This window comes from Dromiciops gliroides, chromosome 2 (assembly GCF_019393635.1).
Source record: "Dromiciops gliroides isolate mDroGli1 chromosome 2, mDroGli1.pri, whole genome shotgun sequence".
NCBI classification, from domain to species: domain Eukaryota; kingdom Metazoa; phylum Chordata; class Mammalia; order Microbiotheria; family Microbiotheriidae; genus Dromiciops; species Dromiciops gliroides.
Window position 1 is genome coordinate 649503128 of NC_057862.1, and position 16097 is coordinate 649519224.

Here is a 16097-nt window from a genome sequence, read left to right on the forward strand (position 1 = left end):
AGGACATTGTGTGTCTATATATTCCAAGAAAACTACATATTACCAAAGAGGGGGTCAGGGGATGATGTACAAGAGAAAACTGCAACTGTTGAGATTCCTACGTCTGGAAAAACTAAGAAAGGTGATGATGGAAGTCTGTGAACTGATGACAGGTATGGATAGGAGGATCTCATACTTGGCCATCAAATTCTGAAGTATTACAACTATAGTTGGGAGGAGTGTACAGAACTACCATTTATAATCATCTTACATGATTTCCAATTGGCTCAGAGTCTAATCTTTTGTTAGGGACATATGTGCATTGTGTCCTGATAGGTACAGGCTCACTCATTTCCTCTGGCTTTTCAGAGAAGTTTCAGTTTGTAGGATGATTTAGAAACCAAAACTGACCTAATCAGGGCTTCTTGCTGTAATTGCACAGGCTCTGTCCTCCATGTTTATCTTTAGTAAATTATCCTGGAATTAAGGAAGCAATGGATTAATACAGGATCTATGTTATAAATGTTGCCCCACTTGCATAGTATGTCTCCTGATTGGTTAGTAATTGACATTGTTGTGCGATATTTTTCTTTGGCACTGCATTCTTCAAAAGATCCTTGGCCCCAAAACTGTTACAATGACGATAACCCGAAAGTCTGTGACTGTGCTGCTTTGGTATTAGAATTCAGATTAGTTTGGTTGTGTATGTTTAAACTAACGTCAGTGATGTATTGCTTCCTTTCACATTGATTCTTCTTCTTTTTTTAAATCTCCATTCTGTTTGTGAAATTTGAGGTGCATTTTGACATTTTGCAGGTCTCCATAGCTCCACGGACAAATGCTGCTCTGGGATTTTCTCAGATTCTCCCCAAAGACCAATATCTCTTTACTAAGGAGCAGCTATTTGAGCGGATGTGCATGGCTTTGGGAGGCCGAGTGTCTGAAGCCATTTCTTTTAATAAGGTTACTTCAGGTGAGAAGCCAACTTTTAGCTCAGTCAGTGAAGTTTCTTAACATTGGGTACACTACAATCATATCCTTTTACAGAAGCAACTTCAAAGCCAGATTGTCTTCTTTCAGACTCATTGGCCATGAATAGGGTCACAAAATTTGGAATAAATTAGACTGTTTCCTGGACTATCCTGTTCAGGTGCTCGAGGATATACAGCCAAAAGAGATGTGGAACGAGGAAGATCATTTTACACATTCCCTAAGTTTAAAGAGTGTGTATTTTTGTTGTACACATGTTTTGTGTCTATAGTTAATTTTGGTATTTGAGAGTTCTGGATTCATGTATTTCAGTAAAAGCGGTCACATAACCAAGTCAGTATCTGCTGTGGAGATGGCATCTATTCCCGAAAGTAAGAAAGAGGCCACAACAACTTACTCATGACCACTTGGTTGGGCTGCAGCCTTTATTTTGGCACCTGCATGAACCTCAACATTAGGACCTTGTTTGAAGTAGAGCACGTGAAGAGAACCTCAGTGACAATCTTAGGTAGATATTTTTAGTCCAGTTAAAATGAACACTTAAGTACTCAAAAAATCCAGACTGGTTTAGGACTGAGTACAGATCCTCTTATAAATATTAGTTAAGAGCCTCCAGATGGTGATGAATCCTATTTGGGCCTTAGAACACAAGCTCCAAGGAGAATGGTTAGGGGTTCAGCTGTGAAATATTCACCTGATTTAAAATTCATGGTGACTTATTGCCAGGGTGTGGAAATTTGCGCTGTTAACCTCAGCCTTTTGAAGAAATGTTGTGAATCTAATGAGGGATGAAAGAAATTCTCTGCATTGCCATATTCATATGCATATTCATAATCATTGTTCTTTTATCTGATGCTTGATTTTAATAACCACTAGGATATTAAGAGTTACATTTTTCCCACTGATTACAGACTAGAAATAGTTTGTCTAGAAATAGTTGGCTTCTTTGTTTTTGTTTTGGCTTTTTTTTTTTTTTTTGGGTGAGGGGCAATGGGGGTTAAGTGACTTGCCCAGGGTCACGTAGCTACTAAGTGTCAAGTGTCTGAGGCCAGATCTGAACTCAGGTTCTCCTGAATCCAGGGCCAGTGCTTTATCCACTGTGCCACCTAGTTGCCCCCTGGCTTCTTTGTTTTTAATGGGGAAATAAGATGACCAGGAAAAAGTGCCATTTGACTATTGACTTATGTCTGTCCCATCATGCACTATAATCTTTGATCATGTGGAGAGTGTCTTAATTTTTTTTGTTTTTGTTTTTATTTTGGTGAGGCAATTGGGGTTAAGTGACTTGCCCAGGGTCACACAACTAGTGTCTAGTGTCTGAGGCTGGATTTGAACTCAGGTCCTCCTGAATCCAGGGCCAGTGCTTTATCCACTGCGCCACCTAGCTGCCCCGAGAATGTCTTAAATTTTGTTGTCAGATTCATGTTTGGTCTCAAAATCAAGTCTTAACAAGAAATCTGTTAAATTGGTCAACATAAAAACCTTTATTTCTTTTGATCCTGATTGTTTAGGGGCACAGGATGATCTTAGGAAAGTCACTAAAATAGCCTATTCCATGGTGAAGCAGTTTGGGATGGTCCCCAGCATTGGTCCTGTTTCCTTCCCTGAGCAGCAGGAGAGCACAGCAGGCATAGGACGACGACCCTTTAGCCAAGGGCTTCAACAAATGATGGATCATGTAAGTCTACAAAGGCAACTAACTGCCAAGATCACAGATATTTAATTCCTAAAGTTGAATGTACACATTTCCTTGCAGGGCAGTCCAAGTTTACTGGGCGCAAGCCCCAAATGCTGGTGTCCTTATCAATATGAGCAGCTCTGATTTCCACATCTCCAAAGATCTAAAGCTTATTGTCCTGCAGAGCAGAGAGGGAAGTAAAGGCTTACTACTTCTCTTTGTTTTCAGGGATTTGTACCATTTACTGTTATCTACCATTCTTAGTTGACTCTAGCTTTTCACGTCTTAATGTTTTATTGGTCTCTGAACAAGTCAATTGGCATTGCTTAAGAGTTTAGTACAATAAATTCTAACCCTCAGCCTGGTAAGACTGTCCAACCCATGGACGATTTCCTTTTAGTATTTGCTTTTTGTTTTAGAGTTGATTTTGTTTTACTCTAAGATATGTGAAAATAATCAGTTTACTTTCTCGTCATTTAAGTGGGCAGATGAATATTTAGCATAAAACACATCAGCACTATGCCTCCTTTTAGCTACCCATAGGCTTAAACTCAGGACACCAAAGAATTGTTTATGGAAAGAGGCCCTAGGGTTTATACAGCCAGACTAGCCTATGCCATAGATAGAAAATTTGAACATCAAGGTGTTTAGGGCTAAAATTCTAGCTAAACTGTCTAAACTATTTAATGAGTGGTCGCCAATAAATTATAAGCTTTAGCAAGAGTTAGACTTTTAAGCATTTATTAAGGAGAATAAGAATTTGGTTAAGAGAGAGAAAAAGGCCTAGATTCCTATCTATTAAAGCGAGAGCACATTTCTAGCTCCGCTCTCCACCAGAGTCCAAAGGAAAGAGCGTGAGCCCAAGCGCCAGTCTCTTCCTTCCTCCTCCCACTCGCCCGCGTCACTTCCTGACGCCAAAGAAAAGACTCCTGGTCTTGCCCTCAAAGACCTTGCTTCATGGGTGGAACTCTTCTACAGTAAGTCTCCAGCAGGTGGCCTCATTCCAATCGTTACAAAGGTAACAGAAAAATAACCACTTCATAGAACTGGTAACCATTGAGATAATCTAGGTCTTAGCAAGACTGTCTTTCTCTCAGGATAAAATTAAATGAATCATATGTGAGAAATGCTAAGATGGCTGATTATTCCTTTACTCATCTTGTGTTTCTTTTCTATATGAGAAAGGTTTGATAAATGCAGTATATTGAATTTTAAGATATCTGAGCTCCTTGTGATATGAAATGCACCAGGCAATGACACTTTGACGAAAATACCTCTTTACATCAAGCATCTGCTGAACAGTCTCTTAGCCAAAGTCATCTCCTCAGAAATATACAAGCCTGGCTCCTCACATTCTTCAGCCCTTCCTTCAAAGAGTATCCCACAGAATAAATAATCCTTGATGATTTTTTCTTTGTGGTAGTAGAGGGAGGTTGTCTATAGCATAAAAATTTGCCTAGAACCCCTTTGTAACCTTAAAGAAAAATGTTGTAAATCATCCAAACCTTCACACCTCCCCCCCAATAAAATTAGCAGTCAGGACCATGAATTCACTCCAAATACCGTTAATAATGAAAATATCTCCCTCAACACTTGACAAGAAGATAACATTAACTCAGTGTCATCTACCTTTTTGTTGTTTGCTTTTTACCTTACTCTTTTTGAGACTGAGGCCTAACCAACATCAATTCCACAAAATGGAGTACTACCTGTCCTCCTAAAATATAGCCTTCTCTTGGTGCTGTCCAAGCTGATACGTTTCTGGGAGACTACAAAAAGTAGTTCCCTCTCCTCCCTAGGCAGTATTGGGAAGTACAAAATTTATGTTTTTTTGTTTTGTTTTGTTTTGTTTTTTTAGTGAGGCAATTGGGGTTAAGTGACTTGCCCAGGGTCACACAACTAGTAAGTGTTAAGTGTCTGAGACCGGATTTGAACTCAGGTACTCCTGACTCCAGGGCCGGTACTCTATCCACTGTGCCACCTAGCTGCCCAAAATTTATGTTTTTAAGAGTTCTTCAGCATTAGGAACCAGTTTATGCTGCTGCCCGTTTTACCTGGGCCTTATTATTTTTTAATGTGTTATCAGGTTTAAAGTTTAAAGACCTTTGTGTCAGGGAGCTGGGAAGATGGAACACCGTGATCTAGGGAAATAGTGGGGAACCAAAGGGGACCCAGAGTCCTGATAGGGAGCTGAGCAGCCTTTAAAGTTAATGTGCACAAAGTAGAGAGGACTGAGCCTCTTCTAGCTTAACTCTGTTTATGAAAGGAGGATGTGTGTGCGCCTTAGGTAGCTGTAAATAAGGGGCCTATATCAAGGTACCACCATGGGAGAGACGGAAGGAACTGCTTGTTGATTTTGGACTTCATATGAAATGTTTTGCTCATAGGATTTAGAGCTTGGTGTGGGATCTTAAGAATTCACCTCATTGGGGCAGCTAGGTGGCACAGTGGATAAAGCACCGGCCCTGGATTCAGGAGGACCTGAGTTCAAATCCAGCCTCAGACACTTGACACTTAACTAGCTGTGTGATCCTGGGCGAGTCACGTAACCCTCATTGCCCTGCAAAAAAAAAAGAATTCACTTCATCTAATGTTATTGTTCTACTGATGAGGAAACCATAGCCCAGAAAATTAAAGTGAATTGCCCAAACTATTTTTTTTTAATTAAATAATCTAGAATTCAGCATTGTAGCTTCTCCTTATAGGAATTTTCCCTCCTTTTCTCACAGGAAGCAAAACTGCTGGTGGCTCAAGCGTACAGGCACACAGAGAAGGTACTGCAGGAAAACCAAGCCAAGCTGAATTTGGTAAGCATCACGCTGGTATTTTGTGCTCTCTCTCTTTCTCTCTGTCTGGGGTCTGGGCCAGTTAGAGCCGTGGGTAAGGATGGGCCCATTGGGCTTAAGTTTTCCCTTTCTACTAAGTGTACTTTCTACTGCTTTTCTCCATCCATCTTCCTCTTTCATCCACCTTGCTCTTCTTTTCTCCTTCTCATGTCCAAGTAGTAGCCACAAGCACCCTTTGGTTGTCCTGGGTAACACTTAGAGCTAAGAAAATTGCTTGTTACTGGGTCAGAGCCTATTAATAAGGAATCCATTTTCTCTGCTTCTGTTCCTGTTATCTTTATAGAGGGGAACAACTATTCAATCTCAAGCTACACCCCTAATCCTAACCCACATAAAGATGCCAAAAATGTGGTAGGAGAATATAGGGTTCAGTGCACACCTAACACCCTAATTCTCAGCCTGTGTGTGGCTGGCTGATTGTGTAGGGTCGGAAGTGTCAGAAACACCATTTTCTCCAAAGGATTAGAGAGAAGGCAGCAATTGGATTTTGATGAAAAAAAAACAAAAAACAAGCAAAAAACCAGAAAACAACAAAACAAACTAGGGGGTTGTTGATATTTAGCTAGTGCATTTGTTTGTCTCTGAGGCCTCCTGGTGACCCCTCCCATCTCTCCGGTCATCACATGTAGAATTATATAACTTGGTCTGCCCAGAGCTGGTGCTGCTAGGTAACTAAATAAACAGACATTGACACACCCATCTGGGCTGATGGGCCTGCATGGGAGGGATAGAAGCCAAGCCAAATTAGAATCAGCACTTGCTGAAGCCCTGCTGAGCAGTGAGATGTCCACGAAGAGAAGTGATCTCTGACTTTTTCTCCTTACTTCCTGTCACTGGAATAGGCTTCTCAAGAGAACACTTGAGAGGGACAGCTAGATGGTGCAGTGGATAAAGCACCGGCCCTGGATTCAGGAGGACCTGAGTTCAAATCCGGCCTCAGACACTTGACACTTACTAGCTGTGTGACCCTGTGCAAATCACTTCACCCTCATTGCCTTACAAAAAAAAAAAAAAGGGAACACTTGAGTGTCTAGAATATCTTGGATGGGTGTGTAGTAGAATCTAGTAGAGCACAAACTGGCCATCTGGTGCAGCCCCTCCAGGTGAGGAAACGGGCCTGGGAGCATCGGGTGACTGGCTCAAAGGCAGGATTCAGACACAAGTCCTCTGCCTTCAGAGCTCCCCAGAAGTAGGATGCACTATTTGGGGAGGTCATGGGTCCTCCTTCTTGAAGTTCTTCAGGAAAATGCTGGACAACCCTCTCTGCTTTGACATAGTGGTGATTCTTCTTAGGTGTGGGTGGTACCAGCTGGACACGGAAGTCCTTTCCACCTCTGAAATTCTGTGATCACAAGCCTAGGCTCTCCCTGCTTCACTGGGGCACTTTGGGAGCCACTGATTGTTAGGTAGTTCAGAGTTGGCAGATGTTTGGTAAAGCACTGTGCTAGGGGCTACCTAAAACATAGGCCCTGCCTTCGTAGGGGAGAGGACACCTCCATGACATGGGCAGTAAGGCACAATAGCAAAGGCAGTGAATTGGGTGTCAGACTTGGGTTCAAATGCCACTTCTGCTAGGTACAACCCGTGTGACCTTGAACCAGTTGCTGCTTCCGCCCTTTCTTGTCTTCATACACATGACTTCCTGTAACACACTCTGGGGTCCAGCCATACTGTCCTCCTTGCCATTTGGTCCCTTACACAAGATAGTCCAACTCCAATTCCTGTGCTTTTGCCCTGGCTGTCCCTTGATACCTGCAGTGCTTTCCCCCTCACTTCTCCCTCTCAGAAACCCTGGTTCCCTAAAAAACTTAGCTCAAGGGGGCAGCTAGGTGGCGCAGTGGATAAAGCACTGGCCCTGGAGTCAGGAGGACCTGAGTTCAAATCCGGCCTCAGACACTTGACACTTACTAGCTGTGTGACCTTGGGCAAGTCACTTAGCCCCTATTGCCCTGCCAAAAACAAAACAAAAAAAAAACTTAGCTCAAGCATCACTTTCTACAGGGAGCTTTTCCTGGTTGACCCAGCTACTAGCACCCTCCTTCCCTAAACTGTCTTGTACTCGGCATCCTGTAAGTCTTGTTTGTATGTGTGGTTTGTGCATTGTCGCCTCCATTAGACTGAGTTTGCTTCTCTTGGCCTTCCCAGCTCTTGTCTCAGCACAGTTCTTGGCACCGCTAAGCGTGGTTGATTTGTTCATATAGATATATGCATGTGCTGCCTTTCCTGTTTGGATGGAGGCCCCTAGAGCGCAAGGACTGTTTTCTTCTGTCTTTGTGTCCAGTTGCTTAGCACAGTGCCGAGCATGGAGGAGGAACATGATCAGTGACTGTCCTCAGGGCAGTTTGCACTCTTCTGACTCAAGGTCTGTGACCTGTGATCTAGGAATCACAGTATTGCTTTGATTCTATGGTAAGTCAGTCAGAGTAGCACAGAGAAGAGGACCCTGTAAAGGAGGCCTGGTCAGGATCCCCTGTTGGGACTCCTGGGGCTTTGCTCAAGAATGAGAGCTAGAGAGAAAGGCTCTCCTATCAGTCCTGTGTAAGTGAGTCCATAGTAGAGGCAAGGCCACTAATAAAGGAAGGAGCTCAGGGCAGCCCATGTCCGATACCTCCTGGAAATGGGGAAGGAAGAGATACAAGCCTTGCTTTCACCCAAGAGCTTTTAGGCACAGGAGAAGTTGTTATTCCTCAGTAGATTTGGAAGAGGTTACTCTCAGGTTTTGATGTGTGACTGTACAAAGCTCTGCTGAGTCCATGCTTAAGGGGTGCACAGTGGTCAGGGCTCTTCAGGTGTTTGTAGTTAACAATCATGTGGGGCTGAGGTTGCAGAGAAGGGATAGCACAGAAAGAGGAAGTTGTTGGTTGGTCACAGAAAACCTGTCAGATGTAGAAAGAGAAAGCCTGAAAAACCAAAGGTGTCTCCAGACTAGAACAGGACTATTAGAAAATAGTGTTCCTAGGGGCAGCTAGGTGATGCAGTGGATAGAGCACCGGCCCTGGAGTCAGGAGTACCTGAGTTCAAATCCAACCTCAGACACTTGACACTTACTAGCTGTGTGACCCTGGGAAAGTCACTTAACATTCATTGCCCCACAAAATAAAAATAAAAGGGGCAGCAAGGTGGCGCAGTGGATAAAGCACTAGCCCTGGATTCAGGAGGACCTGAGTTCAAATCCGGCCTCAGACACTTAACACTTACTAGCTGTGTGACCCTGGGCGAGTCACTTAACCCCAATTGCCTCACTTAAAAAAAAAAAAAGAAAATAGTGTTCCTGATGGGGGCATTCACACAGCTTCACAAAAGAGATGCATAGGAAATGGTCTGTAATGGATGACGAGGAAACCAGCAAGTGAAGGCCATTCCAGGCATTGAATTGTGCACGGATACAAAGCAGGCAAGTGCAAGGTGTTCAGGGGACAGGAGTGAGTTTGGTGGACTGAAGGACAGAATTCAAGCAGAGCCCCAAGGAGCTCATGCTGGAAAGTCAGGATGGCGTCAGATTGAGGAAGCCCTCGATGTTACACATTACAAAGGACTTTGAATTGACTGGTATGGCAAGGGGGGAGTCACAGAAAATTTGGGGGAAGTTTGGTAGTAGTGTAACAATGAAGTTGAAAGAGCAGAGATCAGATATGTGGAAAGACCCATTGGGAAGTTATTACGATACTCCATGAAGGGAGGTGGTCATCACCACCTGTGCTGCAGGGTGGTAGTGAAAATAAAAAGGAGAGGCCAGATTCCATAGATTGTGTTGTGGCAGAATGGATAGGGTTGAGCTGCTGCTTGTATGTAAGAGGTCAGGGAGGGAGGAAGAGTCAGAGATTGGAATCATGGGTTGACTGGGTAGGTAGGTATCCTTGCCAAAAAGAGAATGCAGTTCTGGACATGCTGAGTTTGAAGTGCCTGTGTGACATCTGTGTGGATATGATTGGTCAGCAGTGGAGAAGTTTAGATAAAAGTATAGAGTTGGCAGTCATCTGGGGAGAGGGACTGGGTTTGAGTGTGCGGCTAGAGGACTGCCTCTCTGACCCTGCTCTTGGCCTCAAGCTGCAGCCTGCAGCCTAGCTCCTAGTTCCCATCCCTCTTTGATTCTTCCTGCGAAAAGGAGAAAGACTTTGCAGAATCCTGAGGTCTCCACAGCTTTCCTCCCAAGACAGTAGCAAGGTTTTTCCATTCTCTACTCCCTTGGCAGTGAGGGTACACGGGCTTCAGTTCCAGGGTAGCTAGGAGGCTATAGGAAATATGGACAGTTTCCCAGAAGCCATCTCTGAATTTCAGAAATTCTCCGTGTTGGCATCTCTCAATTGTTCCAAGACTCTCACTGCATCTTCCAGGGGAGGCAGTGCTGAATGAACAAATGAAAAAGCATTTATTAAGTACTTGACTATGTGCCATGCACTGTGCTGAGTCTAGGTATACAACAATAAAAAAGCAAAGCTGTCCCTATCCTTAGGGAGCTTCCCTCCTAATAGAAATCAATACATACTGGTCAGTTTGGGCCAGGGAAGAGGATTTTGATCTAGGAAGTCAAGAGGGAGTGTTGAATGGAGTCATAGGGAAATTGGCTGACATGTCCTTTCCAGTAATTGTCATGTTGATTTTATGACTGTACCCAGAGCTAGAAGTAACAGGTGGAAGGTGGGTGGAGGGGTGGCCAATAGAAAGATTAGAGGATGAGAGAACTGGGTTCAGATCCTGTCTATGCTAAGATGATTTGTGATTTTTGGCAAGTTACCTCAGGTGGCCTCAGGTTACTCACGTATAAAATATAAAATGAGGGGATTGGATTAGTTGCCTTTTGCCTTTCTTTGCATCATCGGTGCTTAGCACAATGCCTGGCAAATAGCGCCTAACAATGTTTATTGATTGGCTAAAATCCCTTTCAGCTCTAAATCTATAATCTTAAATTCTGTCTGTGAGTTTTTTCTCTGTGATGAAGCTCCTAGCTGGAGAAGCAGTCCAAATGGCACCTCTTCTTTTGGACTGTTGTTTACTTTTTGGTGATTTTTATATTTATTCCTATGAGAAACTCTTCAAGTAGGTCTGCCAGGTCACAGCTATTGATTCTTGTTCTGAGGATTGCAGCAGGATCAAAAGTGAAATGAGACAATTGCATCTCCTCATTTTCCTCCTTGGAGAATCTTCAGTGGAGACTCCTCAGCTCCTTCGCTTTCTCCCATCACTGAGAGTGAAGGTATAAGGAATAGGATGCTTTCTGAGGATGGATTGAAAATAGACACAAATTAGCACTACAGCAGGAGCCAGGAAAGCCGTGGAACAAGAAGATTAAAGTTTGAAAGACCACCTAACGCCTTTAATCTGTTTTTCAGAACCACCCCAGAGTATTTATAGTTTATCTATCGCTTGAACTGTGGCCCAGTCTTTGAGCTTGGCAACACACAGACAAGCCACAGTTTAACCAGTTTTCCCCACTCGATAGTTCCCTAAATAAGGGGACTGCAGAGCAGAGATTGGTTGGGTAGATGTTGGAAATCTCATCATCAGAGAGTCCTGGTGGATAGTGAAGCTCTTACTCCAAGGTCTGGCCCTAACCCCTGCTTTCTAGCCTTAGCTTCCACTGTTTGTCTTCATGTATGATATATTTCAGCCAAACTTCATCACATGAAGTTACGGAAGCCTGAGTTTTCCCACCTCTGTTCCTTGCTCATGCTGCTCCATTTACCCTTATCTCCATCTGTTCAGATCCTGCCATTCATTCCCATCACAAATGCCTCCTTCCCCATATGGAAATATTCTCTCTCTTCTATGTTCCTATAGCACTTTGCTTATACTCTTCCTATGACAGTTATTATATGTTACCCTTACTTATAGTTATTTGTTTTTTATTTCCCCTTTGATGGTTCTTGATGGCAAGGACCATGTCTTGTTCATTGTTGAATACCGCTTGGTGCCTAGGTCGGTGTTTGGTAGGTAATAAGTCCTCAGTAGATATTTGTCAGATTTAAGAATGTGCTATTCTGGTGGCGTTCTTTCCACTTGATATCAGGAGTAATAGAGCTGGTCCTCTTAACTTTGCTTTGTATTTGCCTCCATGTCTTATTTTAAACCAATACACACTTGCAATTTATATCACATCAAGTTTCAGGGATGGTTTTTTCCCTTCCTCTTGCACTTATTATAGGATATAACAGTCATCCCTTGATGTCAATACCCTTCCCCAGCTCCATTGAGGATTTGTGTGTGTGTGTGTGTGTGTGTGTGTGTGTGTGTGTGTGTGTGTGTGTGTGTGTGTGTGTCTGTCCACCTGCCAATAAAAAGTGTTTGCTGTCAGAAGAGAAGCAATAGTTAAGTTAGGGAGGTAGAATATCATTCTCAAGATGTATCCTTCTTCTGTCCCCCAGCCTGTATTCTTGTCACTGCTTCCATGGGAAAATGATTTGTCCTAGAGCTTGATTTTTGCTACTCATAGAAATACCCTTTTGAGCTTCATTTCCTGGATCCTGGGAAGGCTGAGGTTTTACTCTGAAGTTTGTTAGCCTGCATGGATATTCTGCTGAATGGTTTTCTCTTTCATTCATTGATATTCTGATCTCAAAAGGCTCTTGTCTATATCTTTGAGCCTCCTCTCATTGCTTATACACTGGTATGTTTGTTCTTTCTAGTTGGCTAATGCCTTGTTGGAGAAGGAAGTGATAAACTATGAGGACATTGAGGCCTTGATTGGTCCACCTCCCCATGGGCCTAAAAAAATGATCACTCCGCAGAAATGGATTGATGCAGAGAGAGAGAGACAAGGCACCGAGGAGGAAGAGGCACCCCAACCACGGCACCCCCGAGAGGACGACTTGGATGAGGAAGAACCCTCCCAACAAAAATAGTCTGAACTCATTTCTCAGAGTCAGCGCTTCCTCCAGAAGCCAGCAAACAAGCATCCCATTCAGTTGACCTACTAGGTTTCATTTAAATTAGGATCTGCAGTTTTTGTGCCCAAACCCTGAAGCCCACAACATTGCACATATTACACTAGGCAGCCTTCCCAGGTGCAGGTCTGAGCTACATTCATTTGTCAACCATTAGTAAATCCCTTTGCAGAGGATTTGGGATTTTTATATCTTTTCCCCTACGGGGACACTCTCTATCATAGATGACAGGTGTTGCATACTACCTAGTATACAGAGGTTTATAAAACACTTTTAGTGAGAACATGTAGCAGTGCTGACCTGTTGTCCATGAACAATAGTCACATTTCTCAAGAATCCCATGTCTGCCTCATAGTTTGACCTTTTCCCTGGTTCCTTGACTTTATCAGAATAAATAATTAAATGCTCAAGAAAGGACTTGACAGCTACATTGATCTGATAATTATTACATCTCTCTCTCTCTCTTTTTGTTTTTAGTGAGGCATTTGGGGTTAAGTGACTTGCCCAGGGTCACACAGCTAGCAAGTGTTAAGTGTCTGAGGCCGGATTCGAACTTGGGTCCTCCTGACTCCAGGGCCAGTGCTCTATCCACTGCACCACCTAGCTGCCCCTTATTATTACATCTCTTAAGTGTGAGCCCTCTCATTATATCATCTGGTAAATGAGCCTATAATATTATAAGAAATGAAAGAAAGCAAATTTATGGGATTAAAGTATCTTCACCTGATGCTATTTAACTGGATATCATGTTTACAGAAGTTCTTAATGCTTTATTTTCAAAGTATTTATGACAACTTGCTTTTTCCTACCTGGGAGAACTGTTGGAATGTTTGATTAATAAATTTTATAGGACGACATTGACCTCTGCACAACTTAATCAGGCCTCATTGAAGGGAGTTGTTGGGTTTATGTATCTTTAATTTTTTTGATCAGAGTTTGAAGATTGTAGTGTTAGAATAGCACAAGGGAAAAGCCCATTTCATAGGCGCCATGGATAAAAATCATTTTTCATCTCTTATTCAGTGCATTCATCATTCACTCTCTGGAAGAGCCCATTTTCATCACTGATGCGTAAGAGATACATTTTGGTTTACTTCTTTCCTGGTACATGAAAGGAAACAACTGTATAAGAATATAGCCCTGATGTGTCCAACCCATTCCTCAGTTTTCTTTCCCGAAAACTTTTTGGAGGCATGAATTTAGGGGTACTGTCATGAAGGAATAAAATTTGATATATTAAATTGCTATTCTCAGAATCAGTGTACAAGAAGAAATGTCCTGTTTGTGTTAGCTATCTGAACCCAGGCAGCTGTAGGGAGTGAAATACAGGATGGCAGTTTTGTTTGTTATCCCGAGAAGGCACTAAACGAGATTTGCCTTATTGCTTTTTGGCATAAGCCCGCATTAAGTCAAATTGGTATATAGCAAAAGCTTATGCACAGAGCACTCTGCTAGCCCCCAGGACTTTGTGGTAGATTTCCATAGCCCAGCAGAGCCTTCAGCTAATAGGATGCAAGCTCAGGATAGCTTAGGCTCACAATTGATTTTGGAATCCAGTTCTTCATTCAGGTTACCATCCAGAAAAGCTTACAAAGGGGTCCCAGTTTAGTTCCTACCCACCCTATGACCAAATCCCCAAGTGAATTATTCTCCTACTGAGCCTTAACAAATCATCTGTTAAATGAGTCTGTAGGAGTACAGGAAGTTGTTTAAGTATTCTAAGGGAGGCAGCCTGGTGCGGTGGGAATAGGGGTACCCTTGTAATCCAAGAGACCATCTATGAGTGGGGTGACCTCGTACATAGCACTTCTTGGGACCTTGGTTTTCTCATCTGAATACACGGATAATATTTCATAGGATAGTGGTGAGGACTAAATGAGATAATGAAGAAAAAACCATATATATATATACGTATATATATATATATGTATATATATATATATATGTCTTTGTAAACCTTAAAGTGCTATCTAAATAGTAACATATGTTGGGTTAGGAATCAGTTTTCAAGAAGAAACAACAGTTTTGTATTAATTGCAAACACCTGTAAGGAGCAAATTGTAGGATGACAGTTGTGCATCGTGGAGAGGGTACAGACAGAATTCCAAAAGCTCTAGAATTGATCCTCCCTCTTGGGAATCCTCCAGACTGCTGGTCCATAGCAGACTTCCTAAGGTAGCACCATGTTGGAAACAGTTTCCTGGTTTAACTTTGGAATCTGTCCAGAGTCTAGGGGAGCTACACAGCTGAAACAAAGCTAACTGTTGGGGGCCATGCCCGGGCTATACAGTGAAGCCTCTGACTCATCTAATTCTTGGCATATACTAACCCACTCTGTTATTTCCTGCCAGGCTCAGATATATCTTAGAATCTTTTTTTTTCCCCCCATGTTCTTCAAGTGTTACAGGACAGTGCCTAGGAGTGTTTTATTCATTGCTAGACCATAACCCACTGGTGTTCAAGAGGGAAATCTAGTAAGACTGTTAGGCAAGTTTTGAGGGAAGGTGTTCTGAACTGGATGAAATTCCAGGGAGGGGGTTGTCAGAGGATCTATAGAAACTTCCTAGAGGGGCAGCTAGGTGGCACAGTGGATAAAGCACTGGCCCTGGATTCAGGAGGACCTGAGTTCAAATCCGGCTTCAGACACTTGATACTTACTAGCTGTGTGACCCTGGGCAAGTCACTTAAACCTCATTGCTCCACAAAAAAAAAAAATAAATAAAATGAAGAAACTTCGTAGAGTGGCATCAGTGAGGTAGGCAGACAGACACACATCTATCCTGGGATTAGGAAAATGATTGAGGATCTGCAAAAAGGCACTCAAGGTAAAATGTATAGTAAATTTCTCTCGTCTTTCATGACAAAAATTTAATTCACATATGATTTCAGGAACCAGTTAATTGTGTGGACAAAAGTATCTCTTTAACAACTAAGAGAGACCTACTTGGTACCAGATAGCTGCTCTCTCTACCCTTATATACAAGTATACATTTTATTTGACTGTTCAAAAAAGGATGGTTTGTATTCAAGCCCAAGAGTTGCACAGTTGGACTTAGGTAGCTGACAATTTTCTTCTGCCATTGCCAACTTGTAATTTTATAGTTATGTGATTTTTAAAAAAGTAACTATTTTGGAACTCTTTTGAAGATCCTAATCTTTGCAAAATACTACATAGGACAAGAAACTCGTTGCCAGTTACTTCAATATATTATCTTGTTAAATATTGAATAGAAAAATGGAGAGTGTCATCAAATCCAGTTCAACAACATTTATTAGTTGTTTACTCTGCAAGGTACTAGGGAAGTATTTAAAGGCAAAATGAAAAATTCCCTACCCCGAAAGAGTTTAATTCTTTTGGAGGGAGGAAACCTGGATTATAACATGTACACAGATATGCCTTTCATGGAGAGGGTGGTAAAGATTTCCATGGTAGTGGGCAATTCCTGATGGCACCTTCCAAAGATGTGGAGTGGAGTATTTTAAGCACATGTATGTACTGGATGTCATACTGACTTCTCTGGTACTAATCCAGGCCCACAATAATTTTTCTTTTTTAAATTAAGAAAAATTGGTTTTCTGTTGCCCCCAATTCTCTTCCCCACCACATACTGGGAAAAAAAAACAAAAACAAAAACAAAATGTTTATACTAACAAATATACATAAGTAAAATAGATTCCTCCATTGTTCGTGTCCAGAAAAATATGTCTCACTTTTCACCCTGA

General features: G+C 42.3%; 1 protein-coding gene across 1 annotated transcript in view; it reads left to right on the top strand.

The window, feature by feature from the left end:
* Nucleotides 1–13106, top strand: part of SPG7 (SPG7 matrix AAA peptidase subunit, paraplegin) — a 103108-nt gene extending 90002 nt beyond the window's left edge. Inside the window, exons 14-17 of the mRNA XM_043985721.1 lie at nucleotides 796–952; nucleotides 2481–2647; nucleotides 5377–5454; nucleotides 12117–13106. Coding sequence (XP_043841656.1) covers nucleotides 796–952; nucleotides 2481–2647; nucleotides 5377–5454; nucleotides 12117–12332 — 618 coding nt within the window. The 3' untranslated portion in view covers nucleotides 12333–13106. The remainder of the gene's footprint in view (nucleotides 1–795; nucleotides 953–2480; nucleotides 2648–5376; nucleotides 5455–12116) is intronic.
* The last annotated feature ends 2991 nt before the right edge of the window (nucleotides 13107–16097 follow it).